General features: G+C 39.1%; 1 protein-coding gene across 5 annotated transcripts in view; it reads left to right on the top strand.

The window, feature by feature from the left end:
- LOC5567482 (transmembrane and TPR repeat-containing protein CG4050) overlaps positions 1–27,197 on the top strand; it is a 920,140-nt gene that overhangs the window by 705,292 nt on the left and 187,651 nt on the right. For all 5 annotated transcript variants that reach the window (XM_021852555.1, XM_021852557.1, XM_021852556.1 and 2 more), the window contains exon 8: positions 11,908–12,089. In XM_021852555.1, coding sequence (XP_021708247.1) covers positions 11,908–12,089 — 182 coding nt within the window. The remainder of the gene's footprint in view (positions 1–11,907; positions 12,090–27,197) is intronic.

Below are 27,197 nucleotides of genomic sequence, written 5' to 3'. Positions count from 1 at the left end.
ACTGTTTTACGTAATTTTCATCAGAATTTCCGTTAAACTTTCTCGGAATTTACTTTGGAATTTCCTTCGAATTGTTTTTTCGGAATTTTCTTAGGAGTATCCTTTAAAATTCCTTTGTATTCTCCGGAACTTCATATCTCATTTATTCCAGAATTTCCTTTGGAATTTCTTCATGAATTTCTTTCAGTAAGTTGCTTCAGGAAGTTATTTTGGATTTCTTTGAAATTACTTTCGGAATTTCCTTCTTCAGTTCTTCAAAATTTTCTTCGGCATTTCCTTTGAAATTTCTTTCGGAAATTCTTTCGGAATTTCTTCTGGAATTGCCTTCGGAATTTCCTTTGGAATTCGCTTTGGAAGTTCCTTTGAAATTTCTTATGGAACTTCCTTTGCAATTTTTTTTAGAGCTGGCTTCGGAATTTCATTTGGAATTTTCTGCGCAATTTTCGTCCGTGTTTTCTTTGGAATTTGCTTCGGAACATCCTTCAAAAATTCATTCGGATTTATTTTTATGAAACTTCTTTTTGAATTTGCTTTGGAATTTATTTCGGGATTTGCTTTGGAATTTCGTTTGGAATTTCTTTTGGAGCTACCTTCGGGATTTGATTTGGAATTTTCTACGATATTTTCGTCGAAATTTACTTTGCAATTTGCTTCGGAATTACTTCTGGAGTTTCCTTCGGAATTCCTTTTGGAGCTTCATGCTAAATTTGATTTGGTATTTCTTTTGAAGCTTTGAAATTATTTCGGAATTTTCTTCGGAAGTACCTCTATAATTTTCGTTTCCTCTGAAATTTCCTTCGGTATTTCCTTCGGAATTTTCTCTGGAATTTCCTTTGGTATTTCCTTCGGAATTTTCTCTGGAATTTCCTTCGGAATATCCTCTGGAATTTCCTTAGAAATATCCTCTGGAATTTCCTTCGGAATTTCCTCTGGAATTTCATTCGGAATTTCCTTTGAAATTTCCTTCCGTATTTCCTCTAGAATTTTCTTCGAAATTATCTCTGGAATTTCCTTTGGAATTTCCTCTGGAATTTCCTTCCGAATTTTCTCTGGAATTTCCTTCAGAATTTTCTCTAGAATTTCCTTCAGAATTTTCTCTAGAATTTCCTTCGGAATTTCCTCCGGAATTTCCTTCGGAATTTTCTCTAGAATATCCTGCGAAATTTCCTCTGGAATTTCCTGAGAAATTTCGTCTGGAATTTCCTTCGGAATTTCCTCTGGATTTCTTTCGGAATTTCCACTGAAATTTCCTTCAGAATTTCCACTGGAATTTCCTTCGTAATTCCCTCTGGAATTTCCTTTGGAATTTCCTTCGGTATTTCCTTCAAAATTTTCTCTGGAATGTCCTTCGGAATTTGCAAAACTAAATTGGAAAGGTCACTGAGGCTCAATGCTTGATCTCTGAGATGAGTGCATCTGAAATCACGAAGTAGCAAGCGGATTTTGTATGAGACGAGGACTCCGAACTGGTTCAGCTTAGTGAAGTGTTGCATTCCGAATGAAAATCACGCAAAACTTTTCAAAAGGACCTTTCTAACAATGAAAGGCTTTCTAGAAAACTCTGTTGTTGTTAACTAAGTTACCTTTACATTTTTCGTCGAACATTACGCAAATATTATGTAGTAGTCCACACCATAATTTTTCGGTCTGTAGATATTAAGGTTGAAATTTTTACAATGGCACCATAATTAAGGAAAGTGGACGAGGCTTTTTCGAGAAATCATGGTTTCAAACTGTACGAAAAATGATGCACCCTAATTGAAAATAAGAGAAACTCCCTAATGAAATATGTTAACAGTGTCCTACGATGATGTCGCATATCAAATGGAACTAGAGGCGCATGAATTCAGAGGAACTTAAAGCTTCTCTAAACAAAAATAAAGACAATGGCCTACGATTATAAAAGAGGTGTTAAAATACTAAAAGGATCAAATTCAAAATTTCTTGATTTTTTTTTAATTTTCGGCAAACACCAATGGAAAATAAGCGAGCCACCCTAATAAAATATCACGAATCTAATGAAGGAAATGCCCTGTGATGATGAAAAAGGTGATAAAATACTATTGTTTTTAATATCCCATTCAAATTATGATTTTTCGACAGAAATGCCCACCGGAATGGAAAATAAGTGAACCACCCTAATAAAATACCACATATTAAATGTAGAAAATGGCTTACGATAATGTGAGAGATGTTTCAATACTATTGTCTTCAATATTCAATTAAATTCAATTTTTTATTTTTTCATTTTTTAACAAAAAGGACCACTTTAAGGTGATTATAAAACGAAGTCAAACTTTGAATTTTCAAATGCACAAGACTGGAGAATCTGACTACAGTTCGCGTTGAAAATCAATCAGATTGCTTGCTTGCTGGTGGTGACCAATGTGATAGATTTTTGTACGCCGAGCGCTGTTTGGTTCTCAAGTCTTGTGCTCTTGAAAATTTTAGGTGTGGCTTCGTTCTATAATCACCTTAATGGAAAGTAAATAAACCACCCTAATGAAATATCACATATAATATGCTTTCAGTAACCAACAATGATATAGGATATGTTTCAATACTATTGCCTTGAATTTCTCAGCAATTGAATTCAAATCGTTCATTTCAAATTCAATTCACTCCCCCAACTCAAAAATTTACTAAGTCCCAAAAGGTCGATTTTTTCAAGAAAAAAAATTTCCAAATAACACCAGATCTCGACGTTTCATGCATTTCTAAGACATCGATTTCGGAAATTTCATTCATCGATTTTCATTGACACCCTATTATACAGTGAAGAAAATAAGGGGGCGCATGGTAATTTATAATTTTGCAAACTTTTGCTTTTCATGAAAATTATCAACTAAGAGCGCATATATTCCAAAGTAGAATGTTTGACGTATCTAATTGATGATGAGTGGCGGCGTCAAGAACTGTGATAAATCTAGAAAGATCCTCTCCATTTTCTCAGGATTCAATCCCTGTAAATTGCTAGCACACCTTCAATGCCCTATAAAGAATACCTTGTTGTGCTGTCCTTACTTCAAGTTAACATGAAGTGTAATTAAAGTGGTTTTTCTTTAGATCATCCTCATTGTGTCTTTCCCTATTCCATTCTACTTTAACATTTTTCCACCCGGTAGAGTACGCCTATCTATTGTCTACTGCATTTCATCCGGAAAAATTCACCTTGAAACAAAACATGGTCACCATACTCCAGGGAACAACTCCTCGCCACACAATCTACCAGCCATCCCATGTACACTCCACACAAAGCTGGGAAATGGCACAGAAATAAAGTAATAAATGTTTCTCGACTGGCTGCACCCTCTTTACCGCGCCACCCATTTACTGAAAGCTCATAATCCTTAATATGAGGGGCACAGGAGCAGTAGCAGCAGCGGTCCCAACGCATCCAACTCTTGATAGTGCTTCCGATGATCCTGGCGTTATATTGAGCAAACAGTAAGGTGTATCATTTTCACGCCGCCTTTCCCAGCCGTACCTCGCTCAAACCAACTAGCAGCTGGCTGGGGACGCATTCCGACGAACACATATCCTCTCCATCAAAGCACAACTGTCCTATATGGAAAAAAATACGCTCAAAGTGTAGAGTTTGTTTTTTCATACATATGTATGTATGTATGTATGTAGGTAGCCACCAATCCTTGCTTGAGTCTTGCTCTGCATGCGGCTCCACTCAACAGTAAGGTCAAATTTTATTACCAATCTGCATTCAACATATCGCTGTATGAAGGGCCAAAAGGGGGGTGGCGGACCCGTAAGTAGAAACACTTACGCGAAACCCGCGGGAAATAGAGAATCTCCTTCCAGCCATATGATCCAACAGATTGAGTATTAGAATTTGCAATACTTGTCAAGCTTTCCACGGAAAGGTTTGTTAGAAGAAGGGCGCGTCAAATCTTTTACAACTGTTGGAGAGAAAAGTACTAGCCGCGAACGACTAACACTTTTCCTCCTGACTCCGATTGGCACTCCACTTCATTGTCCAGTTGTAAATTCAATGATGCCCTGATGCTCCCTCCCTCCCCAAAACATGAGAAATTCAATTATAGTGATATGTTATATAGTAGATAAGATTATAATATATATAATAATATGATAATAAAATATGAAAATAAAATGGTATTAACAATAAAATATGACGCAGTGAAACAGCATGCAGTATTATATCGGCCGACATATATTTTTCTTTTGAATATTTGTGCTACTGATGATATTAGGCTAGTCGAGGGAAGAATGATAAAAATAAACAAATTTCCAGCTTCCATCTGTTTAGGGAGGACAAACAAAATAATATTACATCCGACGCTTCGTTTCATTCGCTGTAGCCTACTGTAGTAAACAAAGACAATTACATTAAAGTCGTTTATAAGTAGCAGCATGTAGTGCAAGGATGGCACATTCTCCTAGATTCCGGCTGACCACCTACTACATCGTCCATCTGTGACTTCTCTGATGCCCTACCCGAGCAGAAGAAAATAACTACTGAATACCAAATTGAGGTATTCCATACCAGATAATTTCCAATACTTACAACCTGAATGAGGTATGAATGAGCCCTGCATAAGAGGTAAAATACCTCAAATAATACCATCTGCATATTCTACAAATACCAAGCTGATAATTTGATCAGGTATTGTAATACCTAAATAATACTTGATGGATTTTCATATAAAAGTGAAATTTTTCAATACTAATTCAATACATCCAGCAGTCCTCAATAGCTGTCGAATACCAAAATGAAGTATTTTTAATTGTTTTAAACATGTTTTTCAAATACCATTATAATACCAAAATGAGGTATTGATAACTGAACAATACCTAATTGTGGTATGATACCAAAATATGGTATGCAGTTTGGCAATGCAATCCAAACAGGGTAATAAACTTTATAAAACGAGTTGAGCCTAGTTGGGATAACGTGCTCCATCAACTATTGTCCACCACATCTCAATTGTGAGAGGATATTTGATGAGCACAAAATTAAATATGGGTCATACCACAATATTCCTAATTATTGGACGCAGTGGGTCAAAGGCTCCACAGACAAGGAAAAAAAAATGGTATGCATAAGTTATTGGCGAGTTATTCTCTCCTCCTCGTGTAATGCACCCTCTCAATACCCCGCATATAATAAATAAAATAATTATAATAAAATATATAAAATTGAATTTATAGTTGTATATGATATGGATATAGATGTTTCAGAATTTCCATTCTTTAATTGTGATGAATTGAAGCTCGTTAGGTAGTCTCCAAAATAAGGACGAATTACAATTTCCGGAATAGAACGACATGCTGAAATATTAATAGCAGTGATTATGTTAGTATCTCCGATGACTCCATGATGCTTCTGGAAATTATGTCAATGAATTAGTATAACAAACCAATTATAAATAAGTAATTCATGCACCTCCACTGGACTAGTAGCTATAAGGAATAAGATTGAAAACTTGTTTCTTTGTATATATGTATGTAAGTAGGTAGCCACCATCCTAGCTTGAATCTTGCTCTGCATGTGGACAACCTTCATTATCAAACTGAATTCAACATACTATTGTTTGAAAGGCCAAAAGAGGGTATGGTGGACCCGTAAGTCAAAGCACTTACGCGAAACCCGCGGGAAATATAGAATCACCTTCCAATAACATGATCCAACAGAAAGTATAATGAAATTTGCAATATCTGCGAAGTTATCCACGCGATGGTCCAGCTGGCACTCCACTACATTGTCCAGCTGTAACTTCAATGATGCCCTGATGCACCCTCCCAATATCACCCATGTTATATGATTTAATTAAATGATTGTTATGTAATAAAATTAAATGCAATAATTTAAGATATAAAAATGTAAGATATCATGCAATAATCTGGAGTCGTTGAATGAGAGATGATTAAAATATTAAACACAGTTTGTGCCAACTAGCCTGAAAAAAATACAATGACAATGTTTAGAAGATCTACAAGGATGTTACGGCGCATTCTTCTAGACTCCGGCTGGCACTCCACTCCATCGTCCAGCTGCACTTCAATGATGCCCTGATGTTCCCCTCCCTCCCCATAATTTATTATATGTAGTAATAGTGGAATGTTTTATAACGAAATATAATATACTGCCATGTGGGGTGAAATTGGACCTAGGGCGTGACATGATTAATATGGGCTAGCATTTGGCTATTTCTAACCTGAGAGAGACTCGCGAAGAGGAAAAATATCAACGAAACGTCAAATGCAGCCCACCGTTTTTATGGCTGAAAAAGTGAAAAGTATTGTGTTCAAAGTAAACTGTTATTAAAAACCTCAGTCGACGGAGCAGTTTTTTCCAAAGTTGCTGATGAATCTAAGCAGAAGATTAATTATTTCTAATGTCTGCTACGTTTGCTGGCATGAAATTTCACTCAAACGGCTATTTATGATTCAATGTGATGCAAACTCAATCCATTTTTGCTGAGAGGTTCATGTGAGGATTTGAACAGCATGCGCATAATTGGTATAAACACAAAGTGGAATAAGAAAAAAACTCAGCAATCACAGAAAAAGAAGACTGTCTTCGCGAGTCTCGTCTCAGTTTCTAACGTATTTTTGAAACTACCTACATTGTTGCCATTAGAGTAAAGTGGGGCAAAAGTTCGAGTGGGGCAAGAGTTTCTTTTTAAGATTTCTAGCTCAAATCAAATCAAAACATAAAAATGTCATGGTGGTTCGAATGCTACTCAAGTAAGAGACTTTCACTGCAAATGTCATAAAAATCGATTGAGTTTTGGAAAAGTTATGGCAATTTGTTGTTTTTCGACGTAAATATTGTAATATTTGGTCAAACTTTCGATGCATGGAACCAAATGAAGATAAAATATTTTTCAATATTTTATGTGAGCGCGTTTCTAGGCCTATTATAAGGATGCTTTGACGTGTATTAGTTTTTCCATAAATAGTTGGAATCAATTTTTGGCCCATAGCGGGGCAAAAGTTCGAATCTGCGGGGCAAAAGTTCGACCCATATATAAACCCACGGAATTTTTTTCAAATTTCCTGAAATCTACATATTATCTTCAAATTTAGCGAAATTTGCCTGATCGTGTGAAAAATGTCACAAAAATTGTACATTTTCACTTAATTTTGCGAAAAACTGCTATTTTTTGGGTGTATTACATTTAACCCTCTTTTGGGCATTGTTTGATGAAAATTTAGTGTGTATTTTTCGGAAAACATAAGTTTACGGCTGATATAAAGTATGCCTGGCATAAAAGTATTGATATTTTGTGTTTTAGCCAACGAACTTTTGCCCCACACTAGATTCGAACTTTTGCCCCACCAAAGTTCGTTTAAGACAATCAATTTTGAAACTGTTATAACTAAAAATGGGTAAATATTTTGACACAAGTTTGTTCAGCAAAGTTATAGCCATGTTGGAGGTTCGCTGTATGGTATTTGTTTTGTTTCGTTTGTTATTATTTTCATGGAAACTTTGATTATACCACTAAGGTCGAACTTTTGCCCCACCTTACTCTATTATTGTATTTGTTTGCTGTAAAAGTAATGGCCCATAGTTACCCCCATGGCCCAATATCCCCTCGCATGACAGTATTAAATAATAATATTGGAGCAAGCAATCAAAAAAAATAATTATAAATAAATTAAAAAGGAATAAAACAACTATAATAAAACGAGTTTGTCCTACTGGAACCGCCTTTGTTTCGTTGTTAGAATACCTACAAGAAAGATTTATGTGGTGAGAATATAATAAATTTAGTAAATCCTTTTTTTCTTCATACACGTTGACGAACCCGGGAAATTTTAGAATCTACTTCAAGGCTTGTAAAATATTAATGAACTGTTTAGTTTAAAATATATGTTAAACTTGCCATGCGAAGGTTTGTTGTGATGTTCATTTTTGCTACAGCAGTTAAAGTAGATTAACCTGCTTACTATAAAGAATGTATTATATAATATTTTATCTCCTACATACTGTCATGTTGGTCAACTCCATTCTCGTGTATTGCACGGGTATTACCCGCTGCCCTGATGCACTCACTCGAATGCATATGTGTAACATAATATTAACGAATCATTGAATTACATAAATTTCACATAAAAAATATATTTTCACTCATAACCAGTAATATAATAGAACACCAAAGCACAACAATTTGCGATTGTGAAAACGTGTGCGCCCTATGTTGAAAGCACGGTGCTTGATCGAATAATGGAATCCTGTGGGAATAGTGATTGAGCACGAAAACGATGCAAGTTGCAGATTGACTTAATGCTAGATATTTTAATTATTCGACTATAGATGATGATGAACTGTGATGTCAAATTGTGTGTGAACTGCTTTGCCATCTAGAGAACCCGTCAAATTAAACTGGAATTAAGAATTCTAACACAAACACCCAATATTTTTGTGATTCCATCGTATTATTGTAGTTTAACGAGAAATGTGTTGTTATATATATATGATTATATTGGAATGAAAATATAGTAAATCCTCCATGAGTCGAATTTGTTACTTGATATTGACTCATGGAACCATACTACATTGAATAGATAAATAATCATGGTTTCGATGATGGTCTCCTCAAACAGCCTTCCAAAGAATATTTGAATATGACTTCAATACCGACTCTTGGAGGTTTGACTGTAGTATGGTTGTTAACTTTATAAAGGCCCAAGTGAAAATGGAATAAATGTGAAAAAGGTAAAAAGCATCTCTAATAGTTAAAATAATACAATAAACCGTTGTCAATATAAAAAAAAATGTTTAAACAAATTAAACAGGAGAAATTGGGCAGGTTAAGCTCTACAAAAATTTGAATCAACTAAACCATTTTCATTAAAAATACAATGTTACGGCAATTGTTCGTCTCCAAGATTGTTCGCATGTTATAAAACCTGTCTGATTCCTACAATTAATCATCGATACATAGAAACATTTAATTCATTTAATTCATTCGATATCTAAATCTGCCAACCCTGGCCGTAGTCTGTCACATCAGTTCAGCGACAAATCAAATGCAAATGGGGAAAAAAAAAACATCGTAGGCCATGCCGCATCATACACTCATAACACAAATACATGTGGACTTGATACGGAAAATCGGTGCTTTTTGCATGCTCTCCACACGAGCAACAGCATTTCGGTATAGACCGACCTACCGCAGCGTACAAGCAACATCATGATAAATCCGTGCAACTGGACAGCATGCTTCGAGTCACCCACACAGATACAATTTTGAAAATACGCACGTTGACCCATTCACCAGTGAACCGAACTCGCTTGGTCCGGGAACTTTGACACTTGAGCGGGGTCTGAGCACATTCAACATTCAGAAGTATGCCCCGCTCAAGTGTCAGATCCCCCGAACCGAGCAAGTTCGTTTGATCGGTGGATATGTCAATAGTACGCTTTCACATCCACAATTACAATTTCTCCCTCATGACTACGCACTTTGGTTTTGCTGTTTACTCCATAATTTCGAAATCCGCTAGGAATATTGCCTTAATCGGAAACGCGTCGAAAGCTGGAAGGAAATATTTGCGCATATAGTAGCGCAATGTGATCGGAACAAACTCACCAGATTTTTCAGCATAACCATCGTTGTTTTCCCATAACGAATCACATTTTTTTTTCTTCAACTTTAATTCACACATACACTCACAAGTCAGTTCGTTTTCTCTGCCGTTCGGCCCTCCATGCTCATACAATAGCTTCTAAGAAAAGAATCGCTAATTTTCTTCAACTTATGTGCCATTCATTAGAAAATTCACTGCTTCAAGTAGATCACACATTATTTCTTCGACAGCAATTGCTATCCCGATTTTCAAAACACCGGCTTCACTATCACCCTTTGAAATGAAAAAAAAATCACAATCGTCTGAATTCGCGGAACTGAATAGGACACATCTGCTCGCGACGGCCTTCTTAACCGAACTGAGTTTGTTTTTTCATACATATGTTCATAATTATCTAGTACATCTATGCAATGAACGAAAAAACATAATGTATAATGGTCATCTATGCAATGAACTTTAAATGATGTTGTGCAATTCTCATAATTTTATTTGAATTTATCTAGGTAAATTTTGATTCAAGAGCGTCTAGTTTTTTGATTCATATGCCCGGAGATGAAAACAAGGTATACGATAATGAAATTTAACACAAATATGCATAGATTAGTATTAGGCACTGCTTCTACATCCGGATACTGATGCATCATGGTATAAAAGTATATATAGAAGTATAAAAGTTTTGATAAAAAAGGTATAAGTCTGCAAATCCACATGAGACAGTTATGCTTTTATAAACAGTATCCTTCCTAAGAAAACACACACTCGCACTCTCACTAACGACGTGAGGTGAAAGAAGCACCTCGTGTGCTTTCCCTAGTAGATTCATAGGTAGATGTTATGGTAGGTCTCCGTCAGCTGGAATGAAAATGTAATTTAAAGCTCCCACCGGTCGTGTTTCACCGCCGTACTACCACACTACCAGGCGATCCGGCCCTGTGCCTCCTGACCGACGGGACCACAGGAATGCTCTTCTCGCTAGATGGGCCTCTTTCCCGAAAGTGGAGTAGGGGTTCCCAAACCTTTGAAGTTTTCTTTTCGTTGTGATTCGAGCTGGATGGTTTTGCGAAAATGTAAATCCTATATTATCAGAGATTACCAAGTTATCAAAACTTTCTTAACCGTCTCAAGAAAGAACAGAACTTATAAATCTAAAAAAAAATGGTTTGAAGCAGCTTTGGGACAAAATTTCGAAAGACAAAAGGATGAAGGCATGGAAGATTGAGAGATGAAATTCGAAAATAATTGGCTCTTTGGGATTTTTTTCCATCAATAATAAAAGATTTTCGATGTTTTGCACCTTCAAAGATTGACTCGGGATATCCGAATAGGTACCGGTTCAAAAGTGGCCAGACAGGTTTCAGGCGTTGCAGCTTACCCATAGAAAGTAAGATGGTTTGAGAACCTTCTTAAGGGGAAATACCGCAAAGGTTGGTTCGTCTTTGAGTTGAATTTTTCCCATCCACATCATCGTAGAACGACAAGTTTAGAACACCTCACGCTCAGACTCAGACGGTCTTACCTACACGCACTTGCACAGCGACAATCTCAAGGGGATCATGATAGTCACATCATGTATCACACAATTCCATTAGTTGGATGAGGCCTCGGAATGCTTTTCCTTCGCATCGCTAGGTAGTATATACCGTAAGGTATACGGTATAACGTATACGGTAAGGATTCGTGAACGCGACAACGGCAACCGTTGACGATGGATGTGATGGCTCACTATGAAGCTCAGATTGTACGAGACTTTCGCTTCGTGAAAAATCATCTAATTTATGAGGTATGCGAGCAGGGACTCGTTTCGTGCTCGCCATTTTTCCTGATCAAGCCGCGCGAATAATCCACTTGTGCCGCGACACCAAACCCGATCAATAATGTTTAACAAAATTATGGCAGCTTGATTTGTTTAATACAATGCTTTTTATTCCACTGGTCCAAATAAAGAGACACAATCAATTTAATTTCAATGAGAAATTATAACAATATGTTCTATAAACAAGATATAAAATATCTAATAATGAATTTTGTTATACTTTTGTATGTTTTTAAAGGTTTTTCGTAATTTGTTAGTTGTATTTTATTTTCCGTTTCCAATTCTGGAATTAATTTTTGATTTCTTTTAAACATACTTTTCACAGTTATAACAGATATTCTAATAATTTTTATGTGAAGTTTACAAAACACTCGAAAGCAATATATTAAAACATATCAAGTGTTGATATAAATTACAATTGGTTGTATAACGGTGTTATAATTGTGTTCTATATTTCTGATCGGGACTCCAGTCGACCGATTAATCCAACATTTTCTTCTCCCATCTCTATTCTGCAGATCCGCCTGAGCGACATCTACCACCTGGCCCGGTCGGTGTTGAGTGGGAAATCGCTGGCCCTGCCCAGCGGATGGTGGCCACATGAGGCGACCCGACGGTTGGCCGTCCTGTGCGTGGCCACCGTGGCGCTCCTGTTCGCTCGGCTGCAAATTATGGGCTCGCAGCTGCCAGTCTTTACGAGGTAAGTGCATTAATTATCCTACCGGTGGTGCTAGAGCTGTGGTGCGATGTAGGCTCTCACGTATGAGTAGGGTAATATGGTGCAAAACAGTCAATGTACCATTATTGAAATAAGCGACGTTGCAATACCAAATGTGAAGTAAAATACAAATAATAGAGATACTCTTAAACTCTTGATCCATCTTTAAAACTTGAGAAAAACGCAATTTCAACGCACTCGCAATCCTGCTATGATAACGATATGGCAGGATCTGCAGAAAGAAATAACGAAAAGGTTTTTTTTAAATCAAGAAATAAAATTTGGAATATACAATTTCTCAATTGGATCCTGGCTCTAAACCCTTTTGGAAATTATCTAAAATTTTGAAAGAAAAAAACCTCAGGGACCAAAACCGACATTGAAAAAGGAAAACAAATCTTTACTAACTAATTGCGAAAAAGCTTCTAGGAGACTGATTTGAAAGAAGTGAGAACTATTATCAAAAATGAAACATGAAAGCCCCTGGCGCTGATGGAAGCTTCCAGAAAGAATCTTATCATTCTTAGTGGATATATTTAACAAATGTTTTCGGTTGCCATATTTTCCCAATTGTATCAATTGTAAAACCAGACAAAAATCCTGCAGAACCTTCTAGCTATCGTCCAATCAGTTTGCTTTCCTCCTTACTGATTCTTTTTGAAGAGGTCATTATGAACATAATGAACATGAATTTCATTCGTTCCAACAAATGTTGAGGCTATTCTTATTGACATAGAAAAAGCATTCGACAGTGTTTGGAATGAAGGCTTGATTTTAAAATTAAAAAACTTTAATTTTCCAACATACATTGTTAGAATATTTCAAAGTTATCTGTCGAATCGTAAACTTCAGTTTTATTATCAGAATTCCAGGTCTGAAAGACTTCCTTGATATACGCATGTAAAAATGGTCATTGGCATAGTAAGCTCTCAGTTACTACCTGTGGAAGTGCTAATAGTGGAACACTAAGCTGAGAAGCAGGCTCTGTCCCAGTGGGGACGTAACGCCAGAAAGAAGAAGAAGAAGAAAGACTTCCTGTAAGAGCTGATGTTTCTCAAGGCAGCATTTTGGGACCAATACTTATTATAAAATATTTTCACATCTGACTTGCCTGAGTTACTTCAGAGAGGTCAAAGATATTTGTTTGAGGATGACACAGGACGAAGCCTGCGTGTCATCTGTAGTAGATTGCAAAACAATGTGAATATTTTTTCTTTGTACTTGCAAAAATGGAAAAATTGTCCTAGTGCTTCCAAAACTCAACTAATAATATTCCCACATAAACTAAAAGCTCTTTATTCGAAACCTTCAAGTAGACATGTTGTTACGATGAGAGGGTTCCAATAAATTGGTCAGTAGTTAAGTATCTAGGGCTCATGCTAGATATAAATTTAACTTTCAAAAATCATATTGAGGGCATTGAAGCAAAATTTAATGTTAATTAATAAAATGTCTGTATCCACTTATTAACAAAAAATCGAAACTATGTCTTAAGAACAAGCTATGACATTTGATCGAAAAAAATTTGATTGTTTCAAGAAGCATATGATATTTGGTTCAATGGACATTTAGTCGAAAAATTGGTCGAATAGGGATTTTTCAGATTATGTTACATAGTGACATTTTGACATTAATACACAGGGATTGGGATTGCAAGAGCAGAAAGCTTGTATGGTAGGATCTATTATTAGAGGATGCAGATGCAAAAACAACATGATATTGTGCAGTAAATCTACATTGATTTACTGGTATTTATTGAATTAACTTCAAGGTAAAGCGAGGAGTGATATTTTGGGTTCCAGTTGATCATCCAGACTCCCCACAAAATCGATTGACCCCTGACTAAGACATTGGGAGACTGCAAGCATGTAGGAAAAAAAACGATTTAATCTAAATTTTATCGTGCATTTTCAACCAAACTATATCAGAAATAAAAGTTAAAGGTATATATTGCATTAGGCCGATTCAAAATATAAAAATGTTTGAAAATCCGATCTCCCATATGTTCTTTATCATCCTTACCATAAAAATAGTTTTCTGTGAAAATTTCAGCTTTCTAGGTGGTGATATAAAGGTGGCTCAAAGGCAATGTAGGTTTATATGGAAATTACTATGGAGAAATTTTGAGAAATGTTCCAAACACGTTAGTACTGTAATGTAAGTAGAAACTCATCATCCCATATTAAAAACCCATTCTTCAAACCTTAATGAAGGATGTTGGTGAAGAAACAAACCCCTCTTGAGCTTATTTTGTTTGGGATTTTTGTACATGTTTGCAGGGCTATAATCCTATATTAAGCTAAATAATAGCAAACAAACTCATGAATATCTCTTCTGCTATCCGTCGGATTGAATTTCTCTCTTCAGCAAATTTCTTCAGTATGTTTTGACGAATGAATTTTTACTATGGGATAATAAGTTTGTACTTACATTACAGTACCAGCGTGTTTGGAACATTTCTCAAAATTTCTCCATTTTTATTTCCATACAAACCTACATTGCCTTTGGGCCACCTTTAAATCATCACCTAGAAGGCTGAAAATTTCACAGAACACTATTTTTATGGTAAGGATGATAAGGAACATATGGGAGATTGAATTCTCAAACATTTTTAAATTTTGAACCGCCCTAATATTGCATGCTTGGTAGATTAGATAACAAAAATAAATGGTAAATCATATTTTAAATTTCATGTAAATATCAGTGAAAACAGTGCTTTATACAACTTTGGCGACCTGTAGCTACAAATTGTGATGTGCTGGAACATTTCTGAGAACGGAATCAGGAACAGCAACCCCAAATCTACTAGAGACACATAATTTGATGCTTGAGACACACAAGTTAAAATTTAAATTAAAGAAATTTAGGAACGTAGAGAAATTATATAAAATTATACTGTCAGCCATCTCTCCTACTGAACTCCTACTAAAATCCGATATGTTGGAGCTCAACTTTTGTCTCCTTAAAACCAATTGGTTGTTAAGAAATTCCCACAAGAGTGTAAAATGGGGTCATAATAGAAGAAACTCATTTTGGACTGTTGTGAGATATAAAGAGATTTGAAACAGAATTCAAACTGTTTAAAATCAAGGACGGTAAATTGTTAGATAAAAGTATACTACAATCAACTATCGCTTACTCGATATTTCGTATCTCGATACCGATTTAGAGAACCATAGTAAAAGGCTTCCTCGATGGTCCCTTGGATCGCATCCTCCTGAATCTCATATGGAGGTGTAAACAGAGCGTCATAATAGAAGAGGAAGATCATAATGAATTAAAAGAAGATTTAGAGAATAAAAAACAAAATTTTAATTGTTAAATACGAACAATATTCAGAGGATGAAGAGTTATATAAAAAAACAGCTAGTTTCCCTCTAAAGGCCCTACTGGAATCTAGTATGACCACCACCCCTTGGAAAACCCTTCCAAGGTGGGGGGGGGTCAAAGTCTTGGAATTGAACTATTGTTCACCTACAAAGTTCTTGGATACTAATAAATGCTTCGTGAACCACATAACTGAATATTAAGTTAAAAAGGGGTGTTCAGGACCGGGTATAATTCGTAATGTAGAATCCAGATATCCATTAAATCGACTAATGTCAAATCGAAACTACGCTATTCACCATTACATTGATAGAAATCAGCTCTATACTCTAGTAGGTAGTAAGTCGTTAAATACAGAAATAAAGTCAGTCGTTATCAGAAAGTCAACCGAACCAGTTGGAATATAGTTCAACCCAAATTGTAGTGCAGTGCATGGTAAAAATTAATAAAGTTATTTAAAGTGAAGGTATTCTCCGTTCCTGTTCACCGATTGTAACCCGAAGAAGGAACTACGCAGACTGTCTGGTGCCTTGATGACCATTTCTCGTTGGATGGTGAGTCGTTGTCATTGAAGTAGGGTCCTTTCGAAGCCACATCCTGCCACTCCCGAACCGTTGCCCCAACATAAAACTGGTGCCGTGACCAGGATTGTGGCAATTCTTTCCGGCGAAGACATCTCCGACCGTATTCGCCTTCCATCCGCGGGACAACGAAGCCCGCTTGACTCGCCATCTTTGACGCCAAGGACTGGACAATACCGATTGTTCCACCTGTATTGTGGACAATTCTCGACGCCATACTAGCCATCCGGCTATTGAGTATTCCGCCATCAAAGCCTACCCTGAATAGGAAAAAAGAGGACCTATTGTGACCCGTAGCGACGCTAACCGCCATTGTGGTACCATCTGACCTGGCGCTTCAAATTCCTGGAGTGTTCCTGCTTTTACAAAAAATACAAGGCCTGTTGAGAACAGGCAAAAGGTAATTGCCTGTCCAACCTACTTTTCCCGTGTTTGCTGGTGCTTTTTAGATCCTTTTTGCTTTGCATGTGCATGCCGATTGAGCCAATCTACCCTATCGGTGAAAGTGAAAGCCCGCCATTCTCGAGTTGATCCCGTACGCCGTGCTACAAACGAGACCCGTGCATTACGTTTCCGATTTCTGCGATTTTAACCACGCCGTGGTGATTCACATCAGCGTATGCAGCAATAAAGCCTGCGACTCACAACAGGACGAAATCCGAGCGAGATCTATCCGACGTGTTCATTTGCTGCACTGGTGGACAATCCGTGACTACGCCGCAGTACCCAAGTACAGCCCATCCACTCGTTCTTCGTTAAGTTCCTGTTTTTTGGAATATACAAGGCATATTGACTGCCTTGGTCAGGTGAGAACCTCTCCAAGAGATTATTTTCTTTTGCGCCAGTGCTCCCTGGTCTTTCATTCGATAGACTCCCGAACTCGCTGAAATCATGGACGACGAACGCCGTAAGCAGATCTTGACATCCCGTCGCACCACCCTGCTAGCCTCGCTGGGACGGGCGGAGCAGTTTATGACGCAATATCAGGAGGAACGGGACAAGCTCGAGGTCGAATTACGGCTGGAGAACCTAGATGTGATCTGGCAGGGGTTGGAGGACGTGCAGGCCGAATTGGAGGAAATGGAGGAAAGTAGCGAAGGCATGGTGAGAAATTTATCCTATCGCTCTAACTTTGAAACTCTGCTCTTCAAAATAAAAGCCTTTCTACGCTCTAAACTTCCTGCTCCTATCACTGTGCACGGAAATCTCCCTCAAACCGCTACCACTGGGGCTTCTTCCACTCTAAAGGGTTTGAAACTGCCTACTATCTCATTGCCTGAATTCTCTGGGGACTACAAAGACTGGTTAGCTTTTCACGACACATTTCTGGCACTAATACACGCGAACCCGGATGTGGCGGACATCCAAAAATTCCACTATTTAAGAGCTGCTATCAAGGGCGAGGCTGCTCAATTAATTGAGTCGATTGGGATCAGCGCTGCTAATTACCAATTGGCGTGGGACGCTCTCGTCTCCCGTTACGCAAACGAGTATCTCCTTAGGAAGCGTCATCTACAAGCCTTGCTGGACTGTCCGAAGATGAAGAGAGAGTCAGCGTCCGCCTTGCATGCCATAGTTGATGATTTCGAGCGACATGTAAAGATTCTAGGTCAACTGGGTGAGCCTGTCGAGTCATGGAGTACCATCCTAGAACATATCCTGTGTACACGAGTGCACGATGACACCCTGAAGGCCTGGGAGGACTACGCGTCTACCTTGAATGCTGTCACATACAAGAGCCTCGTCGAATTCCTCCAGCGTCGTATGCGGGTCCTCGAATCGATTTCCGTTAACCAATACCACCAATCAACCCCAGTGCAACCACATGCCTCGTTCCCCAAAAGGCCAATCCCTATGAAAGTTTCCTCCCATGCAGCCGTTGAAGGTTTGTCGATGAAATGCTACGCTTGCGACCAACGTCATCCTCTAATAAGGTGCTTCAAATTCGAGAAACTGCCGATCGCCGAGAAGATGAATCTACTCAACTCCAAACGCCTCTGTCTCAACTGCTTCCGTAATGATCATTTGGCCCGAAACTGTAATTCGAAGTATAGCTGCAAAGTTTGCCAAAAACGTCACCATTCGTTGATTCACTCTGCCTACACAGAGAACTCCACCCGTGCTAATGTTTTTCCGTCTCCTTCAAATGCCTCCAAGACCACCGTACACACCAACGTGGCCACCGCTGAGCCAGTTCCACTGCTATCAGCGTCTACACTGTCCGAACCAGAAGAGAGCGTATGTAGCATCCCGATGCAAGGTTGTGGAAAAAACGTTTTTATGTTGACTGTGGTTCTCAAAGTCGTCGACTGCTACGGTCAAGAGCATATGGCAAGAGCTCTCTTGGATTGTGCATCCCAGCCAAATATAATCTCCGAGAACATGGCCCAGATTCTGCGATTGCAACGCAGCAGAGTAAATGTTTTGATTCACGGTGTTGGTGAAAAGCCACAGCAGGCAAGAAACTCTGTCCGAACCCAGATCCGCTCACGAAAGGAAGATATTGCTCTCGATGTTGACTTTTTGGTCCTAAAAAGCGTCATTCCTAGGCTCCCTGCCTACGAGGTGTCCACCGACGACTGGAATCTTCCCAAGGACCTCTTCTACGCCGATCCAAACTTTAATAAGAGCTCTGGTATAGACATGATCATTGGCAACGAACATTTCTTCTCATGTTTCACATCAGCTGCCAGAATTCAATTGTCAGAATCGTTACCTCTACTGGTAGATAGCACCTTTGGTTGGATAGTCTCTGGTGCGGCCAATATTCCTAAGAAAATTCCTGAAGCATCCGCTTGTTCCATCTTCACCATGTCCTTGGTCTCACTCGAAGGAACGTTTTTGGGAGATTGAAGAGCTTCCAACTCGATCTGCCTACTCATTAGACGAGAAAAACTGCGAGGAACTTTATGCATCCACTGTCAGTCGAAACTCCGAAGAGCGGTATATAGTGCGATTACCAATTTAATCCAATTTCGAGGAACTTGTTGGGGAATCCAAAGCCACTGCGTTACGTCGCTTTGAGCTGCTCGAACGGAGACTTGATCGTGACTCCCATCTTAAAGAAGAATACCATAAATTCATGCGTGAGTATTTGGAATTAGGCCACATGCGTTTGGTCTCCGATGATGAACTAGACGGCGCAATGCAATGTTTCCTACCCCATCACCCCGTGATTAAAGACTCTAGCACAACGACAAAGGTACGGGTCGTTTTTGATGCCTCCGCCAAGACGTCTTCAGGTCACTCACTGAATGAAGCGTTACTTGTAGGACCTGTAGTGCAGGACGATCTTCATGCAATTTGTCTCCGTTTCCGAACCTTCCCTGTAGCTGTGGTGAGCGATGTTGCAAAAATGTATCGCCAAATTTTGCATCACCCCGACGATACCCCTTTCCAACAAATTTTGTTCCGATTCGACAAAACTGGTCCAGTTCAAACCTACCGCCTCCTTACCGTGACGTACGGTATGGCACCGTCTGCTTTCCTTGCAACACGCACCTTAATTCAACTAGCCGACGATGAAGGAGATACTTACCCACTGGGAGGACCGCAATTAGGAAAGGGTTTTATGTAGACGACTTTATCGGTGGTGCGCAATCGATCCCGGAAGCGATCCAACTGAGGACTGAGCTAGGGGAACTGATGGCAAAGGGAGGATTCTGTTTGAGGAAGTGGACATCCAACAAACTTGAAGTTCTTCAGGGACTGGAATCTGACCAAATCGGTACTCAGTCCGCAATTCAATTCGATAAAGACGAGACAATCAAGGCTCTAGGGATAAGTTGGGAACCCGAGGCGGACATCTTCCGATTTGAGGCCGCCATACGACCAACCCATGGACCAATCACAAAAAGAGTCATCCTATCCGGAATATCGCAGCTTTTTGATCCTTTGGGGATCGTTTCGCCAGTTGTCATCCGTGCGAAAATGTTGATGCAGCTCCTCTGGTTACAGCCATGTGGCTGGGATGATCCAGTTTCGGAATCGATCGCTAGCAAATGGAAAAGCTACGCAGAACAGTTGCCGAATCTCTCTAACTTTCACGTACCACGTTATGCTCTACTTCCGAAGGCGACGATCCAGCTACATTCTTTTTCCGACGCGTCAGAATCGGCCTACGGTGCATGCACATATGCCCGATCCATAGATTCCCAGGGTAACATAGCCGTCCACCTACTTGCATCAAAATCACGAGTTTCTCCACTAAAACGCATCAGCCTCCCTCGACTAGAATTGTGTGCAGCCGAACTCGCAACGAAATTGCATTCCAAAATCAGCGAAGCACTCCAAATCGACGTTTCTGCTTCCTACTTTTGGTGTGATTCCACCGTGACACTCCAATGGATTCGAGCTCCTCCCAACACCTGGAAGACTTTTGTGGCCAATCGTGTTTCAGCTATTCAATCAGCTAGTCACGGAGCGCACTGGAACCACGTAGCTGGTAAACAGAATCCCGCCGACTACGTTTCGCGAGGCATGGAAATCGACGATTTCATTCAATGCAAAGAGTGGAAGCACGGACCCAAATGGCTTTCACTACCCGAACAGCAATGGCCGTGTGAAAGAGTGCCAAATTATCCAACGGATGGAAAAGAACGCCGAAAGCTCATCGTAGCAGCAGCCAGAAGCGAACCCATCGACCCTAATCCTTATTTCGCTCGGTTCTCCTCGCATACATCAATGGTCCGCATCACTGCATACTGTTTGCGATTCATCCACCGCTGTCGTGAAAAATGTCGCACTCTTTCCTCCAATAGTAGTCCGCTACCCAGACGAATCCTTTCACAAGCCGAGCTCACCGCGGCCCAACTAGTACTGGTGAAGTTGGTTCAGGCTGATGGTTTCAAGGAAGAGCTAAAATGCCTCCACAATGGCAATGCAGTTTCGAAAAAGTCGCCAATTCGACGCTTAAGCCCTATAATCGACCCTGACGGTATAATTAGAGTAGGAGGGAGATTAAATCTGTTAGAGCAACCATACATCACTAAGCACCCTATCCTCCTACCAAATCCTCATCCCTACACACGCCTTCTCGCTAAATACTATCACCTACGGCTAATCCATGGTGGCGGCCGACTCACATTAGCCGCAATGCGCGAAAACTTTTGGCCTATCCGCGGACGAAGGTTAGTCCAAAGCATCATTCATGCCTGCTTCCGCTGCACACGAGCAAGTCCCGTTCCAGCAACGCAATAGCTTGGCCAGCTTCCTGTTCATCGCATCCGTCCGAGCCGACCATTCAGCATCACCGGAGTTGACTTCGCTGGGCCTGTGTACCTGAAAGCCATCCACAAAAGAGCACAACCAGCGAAAGCCTACATCTGCATCTTTGTGTGTTTCAGCACTAAAGCCGTCCACATCGAGCTCGTTGGGGACCTATCGACCTCAGCTTTCCTGGCGGCATTCCGCAGATTTGTATCCCGTCGTGGTCGTCCTTCCGATGTCTACTCCGACAACGGGAAAAATTTTGAGGGAGCAAAAAATACGTTGGAGGAAGTATATCGTCTGCTTCAGGACAACGCCGAAAGCATCCACTCCTTTTGCGCAACCGAAACCATCAACTGGCACCTCTGTCCACCAAAGGCGCCTCATTTTGGTGGATTATGGGAGGCAGCTGTTAAAGTTGCCAAAACCCATTTGTATCGCCAACTCGGAAACTCTCGTCTAACATTCGAGGAGATGGCGACCCTATTGACCCAAATAGAGGCAGCAATGAACAGCCGGCCGCTAGTGCCCCTCTCGGAAGATCCAAACGACCTGGCGTGCCTAACTCCTGCTCACTTCTTAATAGGATCAACGATGCACGCAGTCCCCGAACAGGATCTTACCAAAGCTCCTATCAGCATGCTCGATCGTCTCCAAGCGACACAGCGGACATATCAGCAGTTTTGGCATCATTGGCGAAGCGAATATTTACAGGAGCTGCAACCATGCACCAAGAACAGCAAGCCGAATAATGCATTTCTCCCCGGCCGGTTGGTGATCCTCGTCGACGAACAGCAACATCCAGTGAAGTGGCCACTCGCCCGCATCGTCGATACCCATCCCGGCAACGATCAGCTGACTCGAGTAGTGACCTTGAGGACTGCTCGTGGTATAATCAAACGGCCGATAACAAAAATTTGTTTGCTGCCTTCCTATGATGACCTGGAGTGTGTGCCTCAAGCCGACGAAAATTTAAATGACACAACCGCCGACTAAGATGATAGCGACACAGATCCAGCAATCAGCAGTACATTGGTAGTGGAAACGTCTAGAAGAAAGATAAAGTGCGATAGTGTTAGTAATCAGTTAAGCAACATTTACACTTTGTTTCCTTTTATATGATATTCATTTGAAATCTTTTAGTGACGCGTAGAAATAGTTGATACCATTGCATTGAATTATTGAAATTGAATATTTCAAGGTGGCGGTGATGTTCAGGACCGGGTATAATTCGTAATGTAGAATCCAGATATCCATTAGATCGACTAATGTCAAATCGAAACTACGCTATTCACCATTACATTGATAGAAATCAGCTCTATACTCTAGTAGGTAGTAAGTCGTTAAATACAGAAATAAAGTCAGTCGTTATCAGAAAGTCAACCGAACCAGTTGGAATATAGTTTAACCCAAATTGTAGTGCAGTGCATGGTAAAAATTAATAAAGTTATTTAAAGTGAAGGTATTCTCCGTTCCTGTTCACCGATTGTAACCCGAAGAAGGAACTACGCAGACTGTCTGGTGCCTTGATGACCATTTCTCGTTGGATAGGTGAGTCGTTGTCATTGAAGTAGGGTCCTTTCGAAGCCACATCCTGCCACTCCCGAACCGTTGCCCCAACAAGGGGTCATAATGGAAGGAGAGATCATAATGGATTTCAAGAGGATTTTGAGAGAGATGAAATGGAATTTAAAAAACTAAAATCACACGGCCCTGGAACTCGATTCGAAATGAATATTTCATGTTTGATTCCTAATACATCGAATGTCTAAGAGAGTGTATCGATTTTATGATATAGGTATTGGGAATATCGGAACATTCTTGTCATTCTCAAGCCAAGTCGTGACATATAAACACAATTCCATTTTTATTTATATAGAATATCAGTAGAAAAGGAAGTAGATGGAAAATTTGTAAAATCAAATGCCTATAAGACTCAATTATTTACTTGGTTCAATGTCGCTTGATGTAATTCAAACGGTTGATAGAGGAATGTTTTTTTAATTAAATTGGACGATTTCGCCCTTTGAAGGAAGCACCTCTCTAGATAACGGACAAGTATGCAACGCCCAGTGGCACAATCGAAAAACATTCCTACCGAAAAGGTTTCCGGACTGCAGTGGAAATCGAATCCACACTTGTTGACTCACGTGGCTTGGTAACACTAACCGCACGGCCACAAAGCCCTTCGCCTTTAAGCTAGAGATATAACAAACTTTACCATTGTAAACGATCACAATGAGCTTTGACAACTTTCTGATTTGTGATTCAATAATTTTTGACTGCATGAGCTTGTGCGAGTTATTTTGTGCCATAATCTTATGCGTGAGTTTTGCGAAATAGATCTCAAATGCAAATACTCACGGATTGAGGAACTCAATGGTTGAGATTGAAGTGTGAGTCTGCCAACACTGGTTCTCCCATTATGGTCCAACTGGAATCTGATATACTAACCCTGGAAAACCGCTCTATTAGAACTGGAGCTCAAATTATGTGTACCTAAAACTCTCTAGAACACTTATAAACTCCACCTGAAGTTAACAACAATTGAATGAGATTCGAAATATAATTAGAATCGTTAGACATGAGGATAATTAAAAATCTCCTAGATCCCTTCTTACGGCCTTGCTGGAATCTGGTATGATCCTCCCCTGGTAATCTTTTCAAACGACCCTGGAATTCTTTTTCCCCTCAGACGTTAATAAACTCCTCTTGAACCTCAGAAAGGAATTTCAAAAAGGGGCCATAATAGAATTCAAATGGGTCTTAAAAAAATTGGAATTGTAAGAGGATATTAAAAAGCATACAGTCGACTCTCCCCATCTCGATATCGAAGAGACCATCGAGATAGGGACACAAAGAATCTTTTTTTAATAAATATACAAGATTGAAAATCTGTCCATTATCAGGAAAATAATAAACAACATTTCATGTTCGCAAATCCAGTCTAGTAACCTTTGATAATGGGCATAAAAAGTGACAACTGATATTTATGAAAATTGGAATTTCTTAGGCTTAGGCTGACTTGGTAGGCTGATAAAAATGTTTATTTGAACTTGCTTAGCAAGGATGGAAATCTAGTGATCATGATAAAACAAATGATGCAACGTGGTTGTTCTTTATCATGCGATCATAGCAACAACGATAAACCCTTAGTCGTCAAGCCATCACAACAAACTCCGCTCCGCGAAAAATGAGTCGCTCGGGATGTGAGCTGACGATCAATTGTTCGCGAATCAAAGTAATATTTTTGGAGGATTTTTCTGATGGCACTCCACGATTGGTCTCCTACCTTGTCGCTTTTAATCTGAAAGTCAATCGTGCATGGTATGTGAGGAAGTTTATTCGTGAATTTTAAATTAATTCGCATTAATCGCAACATGTTACAATATCCGACAAACTCTTTGTCCTACGACAAACAGTTCATCGGATGCTCGATATATCTATGATTAGCGCGCGTGGTGAGGTGTTGGAATCATGTTGCTGCAAGAGCGACAGCCCTCTTGGACCATTCAAATACCGTGTTGTTTGTCGTTAGAGCTGATTTTTTCCATCCTTGTTGCTTAGTATTGTTATTACGTAAAAGTTTGGAACAATGTTTTGATTCAAATACCGAACACTGTGTTCATTCAGTCTCTTATTCCGAACATTTTGAGTCAAATTCCGAACACTGCGAATAAATCGTATTCAAATGAATAATTTCGCAAACAAATTTATCTGAGCTAGTTTCACTTATCTCGAACTAGAGAATCAACACTTCTTCCAAGCTATGAAATAAATTGGAAGACGTAAAATTTAATTGCAATCGACTGCCATTTTCAGGTAATTTGATGACATATTTCAGCGAAACATTTCAACCAAATCGCCATACAAAAACCAGATGTTCGAAATATAAGTCTGATCGGAACTTGAAACAAAACGGTACGGAGAGAAAATCTGGAATGCGATAGGGATCTCGAGACATGGAGAGTGAAAATGTATGCAAATGAAAGGACCGAAGAAATCATAGACAAAGGGAGAGATATCGAGATATGGAGAGTCGACTGTACAAATCTGCTAGCCCCTCTCTTAGGCTGTTACTGATACTTGGTAACCGCTATGAAAAATCCCTCGAACGGCCATAGAACTCAATGCGATCTACTTCATGTTTGATACAAAAAAGATCGAATGTCTTAGAAAGCGTATCAGTTTTACGAAGTATTGGCAATAACAGAACCTCCTTATCCTTATTTTTTCTCAGCTTTGATCGAGTTCACAGCGGACTTAAGATGACTGACTGAAAAGAGTACACTGTAACCTCAATTTACGAACTAGATCAGGGGTGCGCAAATTGAGTTGGTGCGTAAATTGAATCAGTGCGTAAAGCGAGGCAGCTCAGTTCGTAAAACGAGGTTTTGCCAATTTATCATTTCTATGTAGAAGAATGTCTCACAATACTGGACCCTAGAAGATTGTTATATATTTAAGATGCGTTTGTAGTGTCAGATCCAAGTTTTGGTAATTAAGTGAGTACAACATGTTATCAAAAAACTTCCTGGAATATATACAGTATTGGACAAAACATTTGCAACTTTTTCGATTTTCCATACAAAATGACTTGGTAAGCTAGTTCTCAGTTATTTATGGACCGATTCGAGTGAAACTTTCACAGAACATCAGATATAACTTGAATTTTAACATATATATTTGAATAATTTTTCCAATCACGAGTTTATAAGTAATAACGATTTGACTAAAGTGTTCTTTTCGACGAAAAATTCAAAACTTTTTATCTCAAAATCTGATAGCCCTACACAAAAACTGTCTTCAGCAAACTTATTCATCTCGTCAAAATCTACAACTTTGCTGAAGATACCATGAAGCTAGTTATGTCAATTATAAAAAAAACTTCAAAAAATGCACTTCAGTCAAACCGTTACTGCTTTTCAACTTGTGATTGGAAAAATCACTCAAAAATATATGTTGAAATTCAAGTTATGTCTGATATTCTGTGAAAATTTCATTCAAATCGGTCCATAAATAACTGATATATAGTTTATCAAAGTTGGTCATTTTGTATGGAAAATCGAAAAAGTTGCAAATGTTTTGTCCAATACTGTACCTGCAATGTACTGGCATATTTAGCGAACCTTTGATATTTTTTTTTGATATGGCACAGGCCCTTATCTATTCATAGTAGTAAAATGAGTATTTTTATAATTTGTGCCGATGTCCTAGGTTTTCCAAGAACTCCATTGAAAAGAGGCTTTGGGATCTACGACCGTAATAAGAGATTAGAGATTAGTTTTCAATTACTCTACAAGCCCCTAACCATTCATGTGAGTAAACGGTGTATTGTAATAATTTGTGTAGATGCCCTAGGTCCTCCAAGATCTATATTGAATATAGATCTTAGGATCTACAAGCGTAACCAATTATCAATAGATGCTTTTTTGATATGGCACAGGCCCTTTTCTATATGTAGCAGTGAAATGAGTATTGTTATAATTTGTACCGATTTCCTAGGTCCACCAAAGACTTCATTGAATAGAGGCCTTTAAATCTACAAACGTGATCAATGGTCTATAGGTAGTTTTTTTTTTAATATGGCACAGTCTCTTAACCATTCATTTAAGTCAACGGAATAGTTTATTGATTTATACAAATGTTTTTGGTGCTCCAAGGACTCCATTGAATAAAAGCCTTTGGATCTATGGCCATTATAAGTGATTAGAAGATAGTTTTCAAATATTCCAAAGGCCCCCTACCATTTCTGTGGGTAAACGATTCATTGTATGAATTTGTGCGGATGTCCTTGGTCCTCTAAAATCTCTATCGAATATGAGCATAAGGATATGCAAGCATAACCAATCATCAATAGATAGTTCATCAATGTTTCAAAGGCCTCTTACTGTCCATATTTGCAAACGAAGTGTTGTATGGAGTTGTGTCGATGTTTTTGTACTTCCGAGGACTCCACGATATATAGACCTGA

Source organism: Aedes aegypti, chromosome 3 (assembly GCF_002204515.2).
Source record: "Aedes aegypti strain LVP_AGWG chromosome 3, AaegL5.0 Primary Assembly, whole genome shotgun sequence".
Classification (NCBI taxonomy): domain Eukaryota; kingdom Metazoa; phylum Arthropoda; class Insecta; order Diptera; family Culicidae; genus Aedes; species Aedes aegypti.
The sequence above is the reverse complement of the archived record's forward strand: the minus strand, read 5'-3'. Positions and strand labels throughout refer to the sequence as shown.